The sequence below is a fragment of the Neurospora tetrasperma genome (assembly GCF_000213175.1).
Source record: "Neurospora tetrasperma FGSC 2508 unplaced genomic scaffold NEUTE1scaffold_1, whole genome shotgun sequence".
In the NCBI taxonomy this organism is placed as follows: domain Eukaryota; kingdom Fungi; phylum Ascomycota; class Sordariomycetes; order Sordariales; family Sordariaceae; genus Neurospora; species Neurospora tetrasperma.
The window spans coordinates 1,927,613-1,947,325 of NW_009799099.1; the positions used below are offsets into that span (position 1 = coordinate 1,927,613).

Here is a 19,713-nt window from a genome sequence, read left to right on the forward strand (position 1 = left end):
CAGATAGCTACCTCCGACGTACAGATCATGATATTGCAAACCTAACTCAATGGGATCCAATTCTATGCATTCGAGGTTGCCGCCGCCAAAAGGTTCCCCTTCTTTCTGGGTTGCTCGATCTCGATGGCAACTTTTGGAGGTCCGTCACAGCTGTCCAGTACGTGCACAGTGCCACTGGGCACTAAGGAATCCGCCCGTCCCAACATCGATGCACCATCACCGTCAAATACGCCCAGTACGTAACGAGCGTCAATGGTACCTCTAGTATGTAGACTGCCCGCGTTAACGCAGGTCAACAGGCATGGCGTCAAGCTTGCGAACCACCGAGTTGCCATTCAGATGCATGACGGTACCTCACCTCAACGCCCCAACTTTGGCAGGTATTTCTGTTCATTTTTTTTTTCTTCGCACTCCGACTCTTGAGACATCCATGGACATTTCAGAGCCTCCATGTATCTGAACATGAAGCTCCGCCGCGCTTTGTCTTCCCACGAGCCTTACCCCAAAGTATTCAGGGGGGATCCCGAATTCCACTTGCATTACTCTACCTTGGGTACGACTGTTTATTATCTGCGGAGGGTTCTCCAGATCTGTGCGTATCCCCGCTCCAGCAAAGTCAAATCACCTTTTGTCTGACCTTTCCCAATCAGATTGCCCTATTACAATACCATACATACCGGGTGTAACAACAACGCCCACCGTTCAATTTCTTTGGGTTGTCTGGTCCTGATCATTGCATGTTGCCCTCTCGACTAACTGCATTTCACCCAACCAACAGCAACGAATACTCCCATGCGGCCCCGATCTCACAGCCAAGCTGGCCCAAAGACAGCTATTGAAAAAAGTCAGACAAGAAGCGAAGAAATAGTACCTCTAGCGAGGCCGGAAAGGAACAAGACAAGCACAAGTTGGGCTGTTGGGTCCCCACTGCCCGGCATTGGTTCCAGAGCAACATTCATTCCTATAGTCTCCTCCAAAGTCCCCTGATCCCTTGCAACTGCAACCTATCGGCGCGGGGATTCCTGCACTTCACCCCTCATGTTCTGCAACGGAACTCCATTCACTTAAACCCATATCAGCCACAAATTCCCCACCAACGCCGATGGGTGTTAACCCAAACAGTTAGATTTCTACCCAATTCTTTGATGGGATTTTTCCCAGCAACTTTCTCTCCGTCAAAGCTGTTTTCTCTCTAGAAACGTCCAGCGTCATATACAGCAAAAGCTCAGCATGATGCCGCCATAGGTGTACTTGCCTCGGCTGAGAAAACAGTGGCTGGTCAGCAAGAAGAACAGCCGCAACCATCCAATGATCCCCGCTCTTTTGCGTCATTCTCAACTGAATTTTGATCCACAACAACGCGCACTGGGCCGTGCGGGTCCCGTCTTTCCAAATTTGGAGAGGAGCTCCCCTCCTTCCGTTGTCTCCCCCGCCTGGGGCTTGCTGGCTCAAGTTAGTCAGCATGACGACATGCCATTGGCGGGAGTATCATCTTCTTGGGACGACTTCTGGGGGATGCTGCACAACTGAACTCTAAGAGGAAACCTCATTGACGAAGTTATTGTGTAAGGATATACGAGAGTTTTCGAGGAATCAATCTAGCTACTACCTACCTCTATCATGGCTGTTTTCCCAGTCTTCAACTCTCAGCAGCTACGAACAACAATGGGCATCTACCTTCTTCTTGCGCGGCTGCGGACTTGGCGCCCAATAACACGGACAGACTGCGAATCCCCAACAGATGCGGTATCGCATATGTACATAGAAGTCTGTTCCATCCACGCGGTAAGCCTGAATGGGCCTCTTCGTTTTGCCTCCAATGCTACTCCAACAAGTCTTTACATGCACAACATTTTGGTGCTGTACCTTCGTCATCCCCAGACCTCAAAGCCCATTACGGCCATTTCTTTCACCCTGGCCTTTCCTGCGTCCCATTACTTGCAGTGACATCGAGGATGGCATCGTATTCCCGAAAGACGGGCTACCGTACCTACTAGTTAGGTAGAAACGCAGCATGTACCTACATTGACACGCGACAACGACATGGACGGAAGGGTTTGTGTCGTGCACAGTCAGGTTTCGTGCATTGACAATTCCAACCTCCCCTCACCCGTTGATGCCTCATTGGCATGCAAGACTTTTTTCAACCATAGCCAACCCTCCGCGTACGTGGGTACCCGATGTGGACCAATTCAACATCGCCGTGCCGTGTTCGCATCTTCGGGAGAAGCAGATGAGATGAGAATTGTGATCAATGGGTGGTAGTAAGGTGAATTGGGGAAAATTCTTTACATTTTGCTACATGTGCTGTAGTCTAGTTGCGGTTTCGGCTGACGGCTGATACCGACACAGGCCAAGTGGCTCATGTGGTTGCAGTGGAAAATGCTGGAAGTTTGGAACTTTTCACACCTACAGAACTACATAGGAGCTGAACTAAATTCATCACTGGCGAAAATCGTCAGCGACAGTATGGATTGCCGTGTGTTTCATTCCACTCGCGGACAACTCAACCAACTGCATTGTGATATACCTATGTGTAGCCGGGCGGTATCCAAAAAAGCCAACTGTATACATATGAAGTCAATGCTTGTTGAGATGTGGACTGGAAGCAAGCATCGGCAAGGCGCTTACACTCGTCTGAATATCATTATATGTATGGACAAAGCGATGGTAGTAGGTTGATGATCAACAGCCTAACATTACGATGCCACCACCACCATTACCATCATCAATCATCATCTCTCAATGTCAAAGTGGTCCGTCCAATTATCCAGTCAGAAGGATATTCAACAGGAATACTGAACCTACAATAATTTCTGTCATGTTTGGGGTTAGAGGTTTGATCACATTAACCACAATGAGTTGTGGCAGGATAATCTCGACGCCATTTCACCACCTTGAACGACATGATCACCCAAAGAAAACATCAGGCAGTTTAATGATATCTAAAGGCGTACCAACAGCAGTTTGCAAATCCCAGCTTAAACTATTTTTGTACACAGCCTTGTCAAGTACAAGATTGGATTACATTACTCGATTCTCAATCAAGCGTAAACTATAGACCACACAAACACGCTAACATGATCTTCCCCTGGTATATTCCTGGCCACGGGAGGAACTACAAACAAGAACATGAGAGCCAAGCCAGGTCAGCTACGGGAGAGTCTTGGACAAGACGGACACCTTGAACGGAACAACTTCAGCACACCCGATGGAAACTTTCGAGAATCAACTTCAAACGTGGCCCTGTAAACCCCCGACGATATGATGAAAATCCCGAACTACCATCGCTCAACCCAGGTTCACCACACCCCAAACTTGCATAACAACCTGATTCCAGCTCAGGTTATCAACGGTATGGTATGTTTACGTTTGATGTATTCTGCAGGATCAAGTCCAGTTTTTTGGCACCAAGCGTCTCTTCTTTTACATAAACATATGGAACGTGAAGGTCAGGGATTGAATCAATAGGTGTCAAGATAAAATGTCAGTTGCACAGAGGTTCGGCTGGCTGATGTCGCAAAGGATCGATTCCAGCTAGTTCCCAGTGCAGCTGTCAGCGATAGCTTGAAAACGCACGCACGAGCCACCATAATTGTTTTAGCTAAGTAAGGGCATTCAGCTGCCGTCGCGGCGAACGTGGTCACGGGATTGGCTGGCTGTCACAGCTGCCCAGGCTCATACTGTCGGTCTTCAGACTCGAGCATCCGCCAACATCCCCCCTACCTGGGGCCATAGCAGCCAACCTGATTTGATCACTGCATCGACACCACTCAGTGCCCGTCGCTCCTCTACCTCTAATCTTCACGACATACTCTACCATCACAGCTTGACGGACAATTTTCTGAGCGGGCCTACAGCTTTATTTTCCACTCCGAGTCGCTCCCACGATGTGACGACAATCGATGCGCGACGGGTCACCATTTACGGGGCTTTCGAACCCAGCGGTCAGCACCTGGGCACAGCATCACAGACGCTCCAAAAAGCTGAACCAATGCCCCCCCCGCGTCGGCTACGGAAGCATTCACCACCATAGGCGCTCGAAGCTTGCTTTAGAGACAGACATGCCATCTGTTTCCCCTCGCGGAAAGATCGTGGGCGTAACTGGAAGAAAAATGATGGTCGCCATTCGAGGTCGCACAAATCCCGTCGCCGCCGTCTCCTATTCTTTGATTGTTGCCGGCGCTGCCTGTTTTCCGGATCTCATTTTGGCCGAGGCGATACCCAAGCTCTGACACCACCTGCCGGTAGCACTGGTGATCACAGATGATGGATGGATAATGTGATGCTTCTAGCAGTATCCACATCGTACGAGACTCGATACCGGGACGAGCTAAGAATCACGGCAAGAAGAGCAACAAGTATTCACAGCCCCATTGTTTCAGCAACTCCTTTCCTCTCTCTCTGTCGACGCCGCAGCTCCGAGAACAGCATGTTATGTGCTCCAGCAGGATGTGCTCATTCATCAGGCCGGCGCCGGCCAAACCTAAGAGGACTGCTGCTTAACTACTGCGCTTACCCGAGAGTGTAGTGGAAAGACAACAGGCCTGCTATTGTATTCGCCAAGATGCTGTTCCTTTAGGCATCCAACGATAACTGATGTGCTACGATAAACTATCAAGGCATGGCAAAAGGGCAATCATGGGAGTCTTGCAGGCGGTGTATGTTTGCAACAGCCACGATGTCGAGCATCTAGGAAACTTACCCTCCCGGTAGCTTGGTGTTATGTGGCTCGCATATACCTCAAGTGGAATTGTCAAGGCTCGGAGAGGACCGACCACGAGCGAAGGAGGTACTGACAATCAGACAGACATGCACACTGGCAGCATCATTGCGGGAGCTAATGCTCAATGCCTCGATTCGCATGGGGAGAGCCCTGTGCTTGGTTGCTGGACATAGGCATCTATGGACAGCTATGAAGATGCACTCGTAAAGCGTGTCTTAACGTATATAGAGAGGATGTCCTGGTGATATAGAGTCCTGCATAGTCAGAGCATGCCTCTGCTCTTCGACGCAGATATGGGCTGGGAGGTATTGGTATGGCTACAGGAGCGGCAACCAGCGGGTATGTGACGCCCGCCCTGTACCCTGGCTTATAAGGAAGGGTATAGCGTTCGCGAATTCGATTAAGGATGTCGGCTTCGTGGCTTCGTCTACCCGGGGGTATATCCGGATGCGCGCAAGCAAGTGCAGTGTCGCGTCAACTCCAGGATCTGGGCGTTTGACCGTTAGATGAACGTTCTACGGATGATGAACCCCAACGAGGCAGGCGTTCTTGTCGCGTTAAGAGGGGTCATCCGATTGCAAAGGCATCCATCGCCCGGCGTCGGTGCATTTACCTCATCTCTGGCCACATTATATTTGCACCAGCGGTACGTATTCGGCTTCTTCACGCAACGTCGCCGTCTCTCAAGGTATTCAGCCTCATCGTCACATCAGCCTTTCCTTGTCCTCTGAAGGGTGCTATGGGTTGTTTTGAATAAGGCTATTATCGCCAGAACGGGAGGAGATCTGGTCTTTTGCTGTCCACTGCTAAGTAGCGTTTCCCCTACTACTAACTGCACAGGAACAGTCTGGTATTATCTCCACCGCATCGCTTCTCCATATCCCACCCTCTGCGAACATACATTGCTGCTTGCCAACCACAGTTTGCAGCCGACCATACATGGCACAGGCGCAGAGGCACAACACTGTTTCAACACATTCGCGGAGCAAGGCTGGAGGTGAAGGTCTTGGTCTTGAACTTTTACGGAGACGCGTTGGTGCAGTTGACGAAGCTTTTACATTGCCTGCCCGATTTGCTGAGGTCATCAAGTCCATTCGAGGAAAGTAGCGGCCTCACGCCGAACAGGGTGAGCAACTGCGCCCGCCGTGTGTGGAAGGACGCCCAAAATCAATTTGGGATTTCAAAACAGCCCCAGGGTCAGGAGGTGGATGGATGGCGATTCGTAAGGTCGTCGGTTCGTTAAGAGGTATCTTCTACCTCTCAAAAGGTACCTAGGTATTCCTGTCGCGTTCGAGTCGACAGTGCCTTTGGCCAGGCGGCTGCAGGCCTGAGAAGAACGCTGTGCACGCGTTTTTAGCGGGTCGGGTAATCCCTGTCGGTCGGCCAAGATACCGCCCTGGCCACTATTCTAAAAGTCAGATATCGACGAATCTGGTGGGTGTTGCCAGCCGTGCATGGGGTCCTCACCTCCAGTGGCTGGACCACTTTTGGAATCTCGGACTCGACATGATGCTGCAATGCCAAATGGCAGCCGCATCTCCAAAAACCAACCACGCAGCCTCACAGACGAGCATGCTCTAGGCATGAATACTTCACGTCCGACTACTTCGCCTGCCGCTGCTGTCGTGAACCGGTCCTCTGATCCTGATCCTGTTCCTGACCCAGCAGCTCGACACAAGCCGAATCCAGATCGCCCCAGTGCCAGCGACGGCCCCAGCAAATCCGGCAAACCTCGCGGCCGCTCGATCGAACCGCCCTCTTCCTCCTCTCAGCCCGCTCCTCGCCATCGCCATCCGTCGAGACATCGCAGCCCGGACCGCTCTGGCCGCTCATCGCGTTTCCCCCATCGCCCCAGAGGCTCACCACGCAGCCGTAGAGATCGCTCCCGCGAGCCCCGTGGTCGCGACGGCCACTTTTCCCCGGACCGACGCCATCGAAGTCCTGTCCTTGCGAGAGGCCGAGGGGACGCCGCCCACGAACGTGGCCAAAACGTCGATCACGGGAAACACCACTCACAACTTCCTCCACACCCGGCCCGTGCCTCTCAACGTGGTTCTTCAAGGTCGCCAGGCTCGAGCAAGCGCAGGCGTAGTCGAACCCCATCGCCAGGTGGACCGGACTCCAAAAAGTCACGACGTGGCCGAAGCCCTCAACGAGGAGAAAAGGACGACGTAAATTCCCTGCAGCTGCCAAGGGACCGCCGCAGGTCACCAGTGGACAGGAGGCCATCCCGTTCTCCAAGCCATCACGAGCGGCGACGCTCTAGAGATAGGAAACGGTCAGGTCGATCTCGTTCGCCAGATCGCTCTCGAAGGCGGAAATCACGGTCACCAGACCGGGGAGTTTTTGACCGAGCCTCGGGGCGTGTACGCCGAAGGAGTCCATCTCCACGGCATCGTGGTCGCTCAGACCGGCCAGATCGTCCTGAACGTCGCCATCAGTCAAAGTCACGTTCTCGGACCCCTCCCCATCGCGAAAACAGACACCCCGCTTCCGACGCAGGTTCGCGCAGACGGCCAAGTCTCGATCCGGACTCACGTGAGCCTTACGACCATCCTCAAGGCTCTCCACGGGACCGGCGACGCTCCAAATCTAGCAAAAAGGGCAAAGTCCGTGACGATCAAAAGTTTGATCCCGCATCTGGCGTAAACAGTATCGAGGTGAACATGGCTGCAAGGAACGGCTACCGAGGGGGTTATGGTGCCCCGATGCCTCCTGGGTACACAGAGACACATGATGGCCGAAACTATTCACACTCTTCAGGACATGCAACGCCCAACTCATCCTTCCATGGCTCGCCTCCCGCCCAATCTCCTTATGGTGCCGGACGAGGGTGGAACAATCCGCAATTTTCACCACAAAGGTATGTCCTCCCAGAGCAATGCAATCATTCTCTTGACTGACATCGGAGTAGTCAATATGGATATCCGCATGGCAATTACGGCCCCCCTACTGGGCCGCAAGCACACTACCACTCGAATCAAGGGCATTCGCCACCGTATCCTCCAACCGGCCCAGCGGCCCAATACCCAACAGGCCCGTTCCGTGGTGGACATCGGGCTGCATCTGGTGGATTCCGCGGTGGCTCATTCGGTGTCGCTCGCGGAGGCCATCGAGGCGGCTCTAAAAATGCCCAATGGAGTCCCAACGCACACAATGCCAGAGGCCAGTACATAACACCAACAACAACAATAACAACAACAACTGAAAACAATCCCGCCCATGCCCAAAATAACGCGGCCCCAAGCAAGTACGCTGATTCTGGCCAAAACACTCAGGAGGGGACAAGGGAGGATGTTAACAGCTCTTCCAGACCCGACAAAGACTCGCAAGGCGATGATACCAACAATTCAGGCAAAGAGAAAGAGGAGCAAATGCAGCCCCCTACCCGCCCAGCCGCTGCTTCACAATCTCAGCCCTCTAACAAATTTAGCTTCAGTATGAAAAACGCTACAAAGCCAGTAGTAGCGGCTCCAAGGCTTGAGATATCTCTCAAATTCAATGCCGTCGTTCCGCCACGGGAACCCTCGCAAAAGCAACCCCCCAAAGCGCCCGCTGCTGCTCCGCCGACGGCGCCATCTGCCCATAGATCCAATCGGGACCGTCATGACCTCCCCAAGAATGTGCCTACGGAACCGGCATCTGCTAGGGCTCGTCACAATGATCGCAGAGGGCCGGACCCGCACAGGCCGGTAGACAGCCACAGGCCGGTAGATAGCCACAGGCCGGTGGATAGCCACAGACCGGCGGAACAGCAGAAGCCGAGGACCCGAATCGTGAAGAAGATTGTCAAGAAGCTCAAGGAGAAGCCGGCTCTTCCGCCGGACTTGGCAAAGTCAAAGTCTGTTTACCACAGAAAGCCGGGTAACGAATCTGTCATCGGTTCCGGTACGTATGGAAAGGTGTTCAAAGCCCTCAATGTTTACACAAAAAAACAAGTGGCCCTCAAGAGGATACGAATGGAAGGAGAAAGGGATGGCTTCCCTGTGACAGCGGTGCGAGAGATCAAGCTGCTCCGGTCTCTAAGCCATAGGAATATCGTCAAGCTCATGGAAGTGATGGTTGAGATGAACGAGTGCTTCATGGTATTTGAGTACCTATCACACGATCTTACAGGGCTCATCAACCATCCTAACTATACTCTGGACCCGGCCCAGAAGAAGCATTTGGCTCTGCAGTTGTTCGAGGGTTTGGACTATCTTCATTCTAGGGGCGTCCTGCATCGAGACATCAAAGCAGCCAATATCCTGGTCAGCAACGAGGGAGTCCTCAAACTTGCTGATTTTGGCCTGGCTCGGTTCTATGCCAAACATCACCAACTCGACTATACGAACCGTGTGATCACCATTTGGTACAGATCACCGGAACTACTTCTCGGAGAGACACAGTACGGTCCCGCCGTGGATATCTGGAGCGCTGCTTGCGTGATGATGGAAATATTTACCAAGCGTGCCATCTTTCCTGGCGATGGTAGCGAGATCAACCAGCTGGACAAGATCCATTCTGTTTTGGGCACACCGACCATAAACGACTGGCCAAACATCATCGAAATGCCTTGGTTCGAACTGCTACGGCCAACTCAGCGGCGAGCAAATGTATTTGCAGAGAAGTATAAGGAGCTAGTGACACCTGCCGCGTTTGAGCTGCTCCTCTGGATGTTCAAATACGACCCTGATAAACGGCCCAGCGCTGCCCAAGTATTGGCGCATCCTTACTTCACCACCGAAGAGCCAGCTCCGCGACAAGCAGTCGAGTACGTCCCTTTGATGTCAAGAATGCATCCCTTCTGATGAATCTTGTCGATACTAATATTTGACTTCTTAGACTCAAGGATATTGATGGCGAATGGCACGAATTCGAATCCAAGGCTCTTCGGAAAGAGAACGAGAGGAAGGAGAGAGAAGCACGACGGGCTGTCAAAGATGGGGCACCAGCAGCAGCCGCTGCACCAAGTGGTGGCGGTGGTAGCTCTTCGACTCGAGAAAAGGATCGTGACCCTAGAAAGCGCCCTGCCGAGAGTCGAGAACCACCATCAGAGCGCGATTCCAAACGTCCGCACTTGGACCCACATGCTGCCAACAAATCATCAACAATATTATCATCCTCAGCACCGCCGCCGCCGCCGCCGCCGCAGCAGCAGCAGCAGCAGCAGCGAGAGCCCGAACGGTCATCAGTACCCACCAGGCCCAGGGAACAACACCAACAAGAACAACAACAGGAACAGCAGCAATGTCGGCCATCAGCATCATCTTCATCACACTTACCACCGGCGCACGCACAGGCACGGGCACGGGCACCCACGAATGCCCCATCCGGGCCGGCAGCAAGTCAAAGTCATAACTAGGAGAACATGGCGTATTATGAGAAGATTATGTGGCAGAATCGTTACCCTGGCCTGATGTTCGATCACGCTTCGCCTGCAGTGCAAAGCTGGTTTTTGCAAAACATTCTGTATCAAAATTGAAATCAATCTACGATGACGATCATGACGGGACCACGGCCAGATCGTAAAGCTAGATATCGAGGCTGGTGGTCGTCGAGTCAAGGCAGCAGGCATAGATAGGGGTGAGTAGATTGTCAGCAGGAAGTTATGTGCAAACTATTCTATCTTATCATATGGCATATGGTATATAAATCGGGATAGATCGTACCCGGCCTTTGGCCCGACACGTCTTGAATTATCATTGGTATACAAGCAACGGGCAGCGAGCTGGTGGGACAGGCATGGACATGGTATAGCGAAATTTGGTAAACCATGGGATATTTGCGCGAGGAGGACATAGGGAGGAGGAAGCTAGGACATGGGAGAATATCCAACGGGGTGTGATGGGATGGGGAAAAAAATGAGGGTTTGACTTAAAGCAGTTTCTCGTGTGAGGGGGTTCAAGATATCGCTAGGGCTAGAGGGAAAGGTAGACAACACTGAACTCCATGAATGCGGAGAGGACAGAAGAAGCATGATGCATCAACGATATGATGATGCCTTGTGAGGAAGATGTACAGTTCACAATCTACCCATCCAAATCAGTAGAGCATCCGTCCCCCCCCCTTCTTTTTTTTCCCCCCCCCCCCCCTTTTTTTTTTTTTCTCTCCCTCCTTCGACTCAAGCCTACCCGCCCACGCCACCTAAGCATATCAAACTTTTCCCGTTTACGATTTGAATATTTCAACCGAGAAATAATGTGAAACCCATTTTATTTTACCCTTTTTCTTCTCGCACACACCAAACCAACTCCAGGCACCCCTTCAAAGAAGAGAGAAACAACTTAACACAACGCGGGGGAAAAGAAGTATTCACAAACAGCAGTTACATATCATGTTGTTATGAAATTGGGAAGAGATGAACCTCGGCCCCTCCTCGCAAACCGTCTCGTCCATCCCAACCAATAAACCAACCTACACCCCTTCGCCTCCGCTGAGTTCCCCAACCAATTTGACGGTCCGTCTTTTGCTCCACGTGCCTTGCCTTGCCACTGTTCGAAATAAAGTACCGCGGTTTTGTTTGTTCTTGTATTGATTTGACTAGATGTGAAAAGTGATGGGAGGAAAAGATTTCGAACAAACTTGAAAGCACCAAATTGGCAGAGAAAAATAGTACGTTGACACTCCTCCAATAGATATGAAAATGAAAGTCGCGGAAAAGGCAACAGCACCCATAGCCACCAGCACCCCCAACCGCCCCCCCCAAAGAAACATAAGGCCAAAATTACGATTTAGTTCTTTTCCCCTGCTCCGTTAACCCAGCTCCGCTAGTCCATGATATGTCTCGCTCTAGCGAACCGGCGTTGCAAAAACCGAGAGCCGCTGAGAGACCGTTGGCCTTAACCGTAGCTCCTAGCAATGAATCCAGCCGTTCCCGCCCCCTTTTTTTTGCCATAAGCCAGCCAGCCAGTTACCATGCGTCGTTCGAGATAAACTCCGCCCTGAGGGATTTTGTAAAAATGGCATGTTGCGTTTCTTTTTATCATACCCATCCGATTCGCAAATTTTTGCCTGCCAGGCGCCGCTTCCGTCCCGCTTCCCACGCCCAAGTAAAAACCGCCGCAGTAGTTCTCCCAAAAGCCTTGCCTGCACCCGTGCTCCGCTTGCCCCATGCACCCCGTGAAGAAACAGTATAAGCCCATAGTTATCGCCAAGATTCCAAATTGATCTCTATTCTCGTTCCCAAAATTGTTCGCGGTGAAATTCACAACTGAAGAAACAATCGAAAGCTCGATGCCATGTGAGCAATCCGTCGTACGGCTTGGCACTGGGAAGAGTTGTGATGTTGTTCCTTTACGCGGGTGACTTGCTGGCAGGAGCAGCACCGCCGTTCTGACGAGCATCCTGGTTGCTGACAGAAAGGCTACCGATGCCGCTGGAGAGGAAAGCAAAAGGATCGCTCTCAGTTTGAGAGTAGAAATTGTTTCCAGGGCCGGCAGAGGCGGGTCCGTTGCTGGCGGACTGGAAAGCGGCCTCGGCGGCACGGCTATCGAAAGGACCGGCCGAGTGCGAGCCAGGAGCGGGGCCGAAATGGGTGTTCAAGGATGGGTAAGGAGCAGCACCGCCACCGAGGCCAGAGGGAAGAGCATAAGTACTGGGCGGGCCACCGAAATGCTGGCCATATCCACCCGCAGAGTTGAAGCCACTGGCGGAAGCAAAGGGGCCAGGCGCAGAATTGCCGCCCATGGATCCTTGATTCATGCCGTAAGAGGTTTGAGCGTCCAAGGGGGATGGATAGCCTGAATCGGCGACGACAGCGGCGCCAGCACGGCTCGCTCCACAACGAAGACAGCACACGTTCTTGGCGAAATTGTGATATCCGCAGACCTCGTTACCGCATTTCCAGTCACCGGCACGGAAAGGAACGACACCAGAGCCGCCCATACGGCCGTGTCCACCGCCATGGCCGTGGTGGCCCATGTGGGGAGGAGCGGGCATCATAGCCGGGGGACCGTAGCCGTAGCCATAGCCCATCTCGCCAGTGGGACCAGCACTGACAGCCGGGAAGGAGCAGCGGAAGCAGGCGGTACGGCGCTGGAAATTGGAGAAACCGCAAGAGGGGCACGTCCAATCACCAGGTCGGGGGCGGTTCTTGCTGGGAGGGAAGGGCGTAAGGATCTCGGAAGCGCGATCAAGGACCCTGCTAGAGGAGGGCGACACCTCAATAGCCTTCTCGTTCAAAGCCCTTCCATTCATGCAAAGACTTTCGGCGGCCTAAAAGGTGTATGATGTCAGTGAGACTGATTATAGTTATGCAGAAAACAAGACATACCTCTTCGTGAGAAGAAAAGACGGCGAAGCCGGTTCCGGTAGGCTTGTGCTGCTCGGGAGTCCGCAGAGTCCAGAACGCAATGGGCCTACCACCGTACTGGGTGAACCAGCTCTCCAGCTCGGACTGGGTAGTGTCGTGCGGCAAGCCGGACATGTGCAACACCTTGCTGCGCTCCGACAAAAAAGCACGAACGTCAGCACGGGCATCCATAGGCCGAGTAAGCACATCAGGATGCTCATGAGCGGGCTGGGACTTGCGAATCAAGCTACGCAGGACACGGGCAAGAGTGACAGCTTCCTCCATGGCACGGCGAGGAGACGCGGGAGCAAGAGCCTGCAGGTGGAACGGCAGGTTGTGCTTGATGGGAGCGCTGCTCTGAACAGCCTCCACCTCGAGGGCCGCGCAGATGTTAGCAAGCGATGAGGGGCCGAAAGGCAGCGACTCGGGGTGATGCTGCTGCCATCTTTGGTATTCGGTGCGCAGGTCGAAAGTGCGTGAGTGCTGCAGATAGGGGGGAAGGACAACGGCCTTGTCACGGGCTTCCCTAGGGAGCTGGACGCGCAAATCCCAAGCCTCTAGGGTGACGAAAACGAAGTCGAGGTTGGGGCCAGTCAAGTGTTCGGAGGCAAAAGCATCGAAGCGGTTGATGGCATCTCTGAAGGTGCCGGCGTTACGGACATGTTCCCACGTGAGGGTCGTCAAGCTCGCTGTTGGGCAAGGGGTCAGTAAGGAGTGCCTGTAGCCGCCATGAGAAGAGCCAATTGGTCCAGCAGGCGGAGACGGATCAGGGGGCGAGGTTCGACGTACTGCAAAGAGGAGTAATGGGAGTGTTGACCGGCTTGACGAGAACGCTCTCTCTGTGGATCTGCAACAAACGGTGTGGTCAGCATTGAGCATAGAAAGAATCACAGCGCCCTGAACGCGGGAAATCTCAGGGTGAAAAGAGCATTACGGAAGGATCAAGACCAGACTGGAGACCGGAGCCGAGGCCGAGGCCGGCGGTACGGCATCATAATGTAAGGGATTGTTTGCTGCTTACTTCCTCGAGGTTGTTGGCATCCAAAAGAATCCAACCGAGCTCAATGACCTCGGCGGAATCCTTGGTCACATAAACGCCGTGCTCGTCGCATGTGGTCGCGACGTGAATGACCACGTAGCGGTCCACCTTGAAAGGCGGACTTTGCTGGGTCGCCATGACGGGTGAGGAGGCACCCGAGGGCCTGGGGAGTGGACGGGAAGAAGGGCGTAAAGGAGGCGGATGGGCCGACGTCGATGAGGTGCGCCCCGAGATGGATGCAATGGAAGCGAGGAGTCGGCAAGAGGGGTGGGTGCCTGCTCCGGTTCAGCTTGGTCAGTCCCGGGTTTTAGGGTAGAGTTTTCGGCGACGGTGAAGGAGGGTCGTCGGGGATGGATGCAGGTCGGGAGACGGGGGCAGTGGGAAGACGGACCTAGCAATGGCAGATGTGGATGGAGCAGGTTGACCGTTTCCCGTTCGTCGACTTCCGCTTGTCAGAGGAGTCCAAACCTTTTTTTTTCGTTGGCGTAGAGGTAGCTGGTTAGGAGTACCCAGCCTAAGTACCCGACGCAAGCACCACCTGGTCCCAGTCGTCCCCGGTCGTCCCCAGTCGGTTCAGTTGGTGGTGCCGGGGGCGGTTTGGTGCTAATTTGGTGCCAGTCCGGTCCCAGCTTTTCGTTCAGTGACAGTGGAGGTGAGAGTGAGCGATTGCCCGTTATCTTCTTAACACTGGACCAACGGGATTCGGGAACATGCAATTTCTCTACGGTCTATAGCAAAATAGCCCAGAAAAAAATGGCACACGTCTGGCGCTCACGGAGATACCCAGGGCGAAAAGGTTCAGCCAAGGTTGACTTGACTCGATTGACTTCTGCGACTGAACTTCACACGCAGGAAGGTTGGGCGGGACGGAAGTGGAGGTGGTGATTGAAGGAAGGTGAGTGAATGGAGCGAAGGCGACGGCTGCCGAACAGACCGGTCAAGACAACTATCGAAACAACAAGTGCGATTGCTCGGTTCCTTCTCGTGTTGAATAGGTAAGTAGGTAGTAATACGGCAACAAACAGCGACCCAGACGCAACACGATTGCAAAAACGAACGAGCGAGCGACCTATGCAATCCTCGAACTCTTAAGTTGAGATCCGGATGACAGAAAGGCCCCGCCAGAATACCGATATTCTATCAATTAGGTCACTAACAGACGACCGCACTCGAAACAATGTAGTACGTTAGTGTTCTAGTGGGCCCTGAGTGCCGTTTAGGTCGCAGTAGAAGTGACCGAAGACCCATAGAAGTGGATGAAAAGGGTGGGGTCGCAAAGGGGAAAGGTCCGTCAGGATATCAAAAGGAAATTTCCTCGAGGATCAAGTGTAAGAGTCCATCGCTGCACTCCAGGTTACGGATAGAGGACCGACCAGTTGTGGACGGCGCTGTAACAGGCCATGGACGGGAACTTCTCCTCTCAACATATTTTTCCATCAAGCACCTCGTCGGTGGTACCTATGCACGGCCGCAGCACTCAGTTGAAGACAAGGGAAATCGTCAACGGTTCAAGGCCCGTCTCATTAACAGAAAGTGGAAGAAATCCACTCAATATCTCCGGAGGTATCCCATACCTTCCGCATCACCTCGTACAGAGAGCAACGTGCTTATGAGTGAAGTACCCAGTACTCCGCATTTGCATGGCAAACTTGTACCAAAGCTGCCTACACGTCCTTTCCAATTAACCTCGAGGCTCCTTCCCTCCGTCCCACTACGTATCTCCGACCCAATCTGATTGCTGATGGACAACAGAGGTAAGGTACCTAGAGGCAGTCAAAGGCCACCAAAAAAGCCTTAATGTTTTGGAAACTTGAGGTTCCTTGGGCTGACAGCTGAGTATAACCACCATATCCATATTTTAATGAGTGATCCCACCTGCCTAATCGGTGGCGACCTCGAGCAGACCAGCTTGCGACGTCAACCAACTGGAAGGAACAGAGCCTATTTCTGCACAGCAATTAATGGGAAATGGACCGGTGACTCGTCAATTCGAGCTCACAGAAAGAGCTGACCGGTTGGACTGATTGGGGCACCAAAACGAGCTGTCATGCAAAGCCTCAAATATCACGAGCTCTTCAACCTCCTCCATTTTGACTGAGTGCTCGACCTCGCAGTATCGACAATCAGGAACACATCCACGCCAATTACTGTCCAGCAGAGACTGAGATGCACTGCAGTTCAATCAGCGACGAATTGAACTCGTGTGAGCCTGCTATCTACCGGGCCACCTTGCCCAATATACAATTTCCAGCGTGTTCATCTGATTGCGCGTATTCGACGTTCAATGTATTAAAATCGACTTGTTCAGCATTACTTCTGAGACAGCACAACAACTCGCATTTCTTACTTTGACCTCGGCTTACTGACAAAGACCACCACCCCCAACAGCATGCCAGTCCATAAGGCTAGACTCCTATTCACATCGCACAGCTTCCACGCACGACAGCTACAGCTGATCCCTCATGTTTCCCTGACACCTTCATAAAGACACTTAGTCTTACACCTAGACTTACTACTCTGCTATTTGGAGTACTGTGGGAGTCTGTTGAGTAAGCACTGGATTGCCTTGTACTCGTTCCAATAGCTACAGAAGGCATACATAAGCGGCATCGTGTCATATTTCCAACACACGAGTATTACTGCCTGCTTTTACTTTTTGTGGTATAACAACAATAAACACCCAAAGCATAACGGTGGTTAGGATCGACGAGGGAATGGCACACACCTTGGAACGGTCGGCGGTGTTAGGAAATGCCGGATTTGCAGATCATCTTCTCCGGTCACCGCCGGCCGTGGCTCCGATTTGTGGACGCCGATGCTCCGGCTAATTCGCCTCCGATTCGTGGCCAGATCCAACACAAACCCGGAGCTTCCCGGAAAAGCGTGAATCTGAAGAACGGCCGTGTGCAATGCCTTGAGGTTTCCCGTACCCCGGTCCGCCTTTGATACCTTACCGAATCGTGAGATCTAGTACCCAGCGGATGCTGCATGATCCCACAATTCCCGGGTGCTCGAGGGCGACTATGTTCCATGCTATTCTCAGGGGGCTTAACCCGAGTCCAGACTCTAAGTCGCCCCATCATAATGATCGATCCAACTGATGAGACTTGATATTTCCTTCACTCACACCTAGACACACTGGCCTGCATATAACTATAGACAAGGATGACTCGGAACCATTGAACAAAGACAGTGTCGGTAGGAAAGAACATAAATGTCATGATATGGCCCGTGCGGCACGGTTCCTGCTTCATGCCATCCGTCAGCAGAGGAGTACGTCATCGCCTAATGCGGTGTGTGTGGATTGCTGAACGCAGGTAACTGGGAAAAATCACATGTTCTTCCTCTTTTCACGATTTCAGTTGTCACTCAATCATCACAGTAAACTTTCTTCGGAACCTCTTCACATATCACGTTTCTCGGCCGGCCAGCAGAAAAAAGAAATGGGAGTGGCCTCAGCAATTTTCCTGGTCATCGTGACCATTTTCTGTACGGTTCCAAGAGGCCCCGCTTCGCTCGTTCACTTCGAATGGCGTCTTGCAGCCCTAAATATCTACCTCCAGTGTACACGTACTGACTAAAGAGATTAAAGGTCCTCCGATCGGCGTGTTTGCCATCGCCGGCTGTGGGGCAGACCTCTTAATCAACATCTGCCTGACTTTGTTGGGGTACGTTCATGTGGATGCCTTCCAGATTGATGTTTACAGATCCTCCAGCACTGCCGTAGAGCACCGCACTGACCTCTGTGAAAACCCGACGCAGCTATATCCCTGGTCATGTTCATGCCTTCTATCTCGAATATGTCTACTACGACCGTCGGGAGCGGTTAAGACAAGGCTCCATCGTCACCGACCGCGCTCCTGGCGTCTACAGCGATAATGTCCAGAACGGCGGGAACCCACATGGATATGGTACCATTGTGCAGCCGAACGCTTCGTAAGTAGACACGGCAAGACACCTTGATGTTGCCGCTGGGAGGTATGACTTGAAGTATGAGGGACCAGCACGTTGACTGGGGTCGAGTGGTGTGATGACGAATCGAGTTGATGAATATATACGATAACGAAAGAGTGATTTTTCCAAGGAGTCTTCCGAGAGACTTGCAAGGCTTTTTGGGGGTCGATGGAGGTTAGGCGTGAGTTTCTTAATAAGACCTATGATGTGCTCGGGTTGGTTTGTTGTGTCGTCGGATGAGTTACCGTCCACTTGGAACTATCTTAATGCCTATGTGTGCTCCAAGTAGTAGGCAGGGAGATTGCTAATGTACCCTATACCTACCTAGTTTTCGTCGCTTGGTTAGTACTCCATAGTAGTTGTACCGCTGGAAAATGACTTCCGTTATACCGACGTATATGTTCATGGCTTTATATATGAATCAAGACCACAACGTTTAGGCTCTGATCGGCTCAAACTTTTCAATGAAAAGTTGTAAAGGTGTTCAGGGATATTCTACACTAGCAGGGCTGTGCCTATTCTTTTATCAAAGGCGCTTTCCTTCTTTAAGCGGGCACGGACGCCGATTTGCATTGGCTTTCCTATTTAGAGCGATAGCGCCTTAGCTAGCCTCGTTTATAGGTTTTCTAACTTTTTTACTCAAGTACCTTTTTTAGGAGCTCGGACTACAAAAGCTAAGCTTTAGAATCCTCAGATTTGATTAGTCCTTCCGCAACTTTTTTACTCAAAACTCACTGAATCTCAGAAGTAGGTCCCCCCCCCTACTTCTAGCAGAAAAGTTGTAGAGAGTTTGCGAGTTTGAGGTACAGTTTCTTCCCCCCTGTCCCCCCCCCTGTCACCCAAGTACCAAAATCTCACAACTTTTCCATGAAAAGTTTGAGCCGATCACAGCCTTACAACTTGAAAGGAGCGACGGTTTGAATAAGGTTAAAGCATACATGACTCCTTGGCAGGCCGGAGGTGGCTCACGGACTCGCACTGGCTGGACCCCCGCGGCCCGGAGCAGCAACGAACTCCAATCCGCGGCGCCCAGGCCGGGCGGGTCCTCCAGGTGGCCCCGCGCCAGCCCAAGCAGGCTACGGCAGTGGGCCCGGAAAGGCCACTCGCTGTACCCCGCACTCAACCCCTCAAGCTCCCCGGGCCCATCTCAGCCACTCTCATTCGGAGGACCCCACCCCTGATGGCTTCGGCCGGGGAGACCTTTCGTTGGAAAGAAAGCCACGACTTCTTGCAGTCGCAGCACGCATCCTTTTTCATCACTTGCCCGCCTTCACTCATCTTGGATTGCTCCCATTCGCCAGCCACCCGACAGTTTATCTTTTCTCGCACCCGACCCTTCCCCAGGACGAACCAAGAAAGGGAAGGGCCCAGACTTGGACTTGTTACTACATACACTTCTTCTCTTTCTCGAAACTCCACAGACGGGATTCTCTGCATGTCAATCAAACAACATGGCGACAATGGATGGTAGTGTAGTGTAGACCAACCCAAATAGGAATGGCAAGGGAAGCCCAAAGGTTGCAAAGCATGGTAAACCACCTTCTTGGATGGTCGCAAAATGTCGTTTTTTCGGACCTTCTGCAGCCATGGAAAAAGCACGAGCGAACACGAGTTGCCCACGTTGACGTCTGACAGCCGGCCATCCGAAGATTGAGACACGCAGAAGGCTGGAAGCCGTCAATGTCGGCCATCCGTCTCATCCTGAGCACCTTTTGCACCTTG

The 19,713-nt window shown here is 52.5% G+C and overlaps 6 protein-coding genes across 6 annotated transcripts; 4 read left to right on the top strand and 2 right to left on the bottom strand.

The window, feature by feature from the left end:
* Positions 1-123: 123 nt before the first annotated feature.
* Positions 124-987, top strand: NEUTE1DRAFT_97763 (uncharacterized protein; the record flags this gene model as incomplete). Its single annotated transcript, XM_009849536.1, has 4 exons — positions 124-235; positions 300-380; positions 446-553; positions 779-987. 4 exons carry the CDS (start codon positions 124-126, stop codon positions 985-987), a joined length of 510 nt encoding a protein of 169 aa, XP_009847838.1.
* Positions 988-3,129: 2,142 nt separating this feature from the next.
* NEUTE1DRAFT_127442 (uncharacterized protein) lies at positions 3,130-4,036 on the top strand (the record flags this gene model as incomplete). The annotated part of the gene is made up of 2 exons (XM_009849537.1): positions 3,130-3,360; positions 3,605-4,036. 2 exons carry the CDS (start codon positions 3,265-3,267, stop codon positions 4,034-4,036), a joined length of 528 nt encoding a protein of 175 aa, XP_009847839.1.
* A 2,207-nt stretch (positions 4,037-6,243) lies between these two features.
* On the top strand, positions 6,244-10,070 carry NEUTE1DRAFT_119750 (uncharacterized protein; the record flags this gene model as incomplete). Its single annotated transcript, XM_009849538.1, has 3 exons — positions 6,244-7,589; positions 7,641-9,479; positions 9,551-10,070. The coding sequence occupies 3 exons, from the start codon at positions 6,244-6,246 to the stop codon at positions 10,068-10,070; spliced, it is 3,705 nt and encodes a 1,234-aa protein (XP_009847840.1).
* Positions 10,071-11,222: 1,152 nt separating this feature from the next.
* On the bottom strand, positions 11,223-14,405 carry NEUTE1DRAFT_57183 (uncharacterized protein; the record flags this gene model as incomplete). The annotated part of the gene is made up of 4 exons (XM_009848977.1): positions 11,223-12,922; positions 12,981-13,687; positions 13,788-13,845; positions 14,020-14,405. 4 exons carry the CDS (start codon positions 14,173-14,175, stop codon positions 12,002-12,004), a joined length of 1,842 nt encoding a protein of 613 aa, XP_009847279.1.
* Positions 14,406-16,101: 1,696 nt separating this feature from the next.
* NEUTE1DRAFT_36312 (uncharacterized protein) lies at positions 16,102-16,325 on the bottom strand (the record flags this gene model as incomplete). The annotated part of the gene is made up of 2 exons (XM_009848845.1): positions 16,102-16,208; positions 16,280-16,325. Coding segments are annotated over 2 exons (153 nt in total), but the record flags the coding sequence as incomplete, so codon positions are not given.
* A 1,092-nt stretch (positions 16,326-17,417) lies between these two features.
* Positions 17,418-18,206, top strand: NEUTE1DRAFT_115797 (uncharacterized protein; the record flags this gene model as incomplete). The annotated part of the gene is made up of 3 exons (XM_009849539.1): positions 17,418-17,526; positions 17,630-17,705; positions 17,800-18,206. The coding sequence occupies 3 exons, from the start codon at positions 17,481-17,483 to the stop codon at positions 17,975-17,977; spliced, it is 300 nt and encodes a 99-aa protein (XP_009847841.1).
* Positions 18,207-19,713: the final 1,507 nt, after the last annotated feature.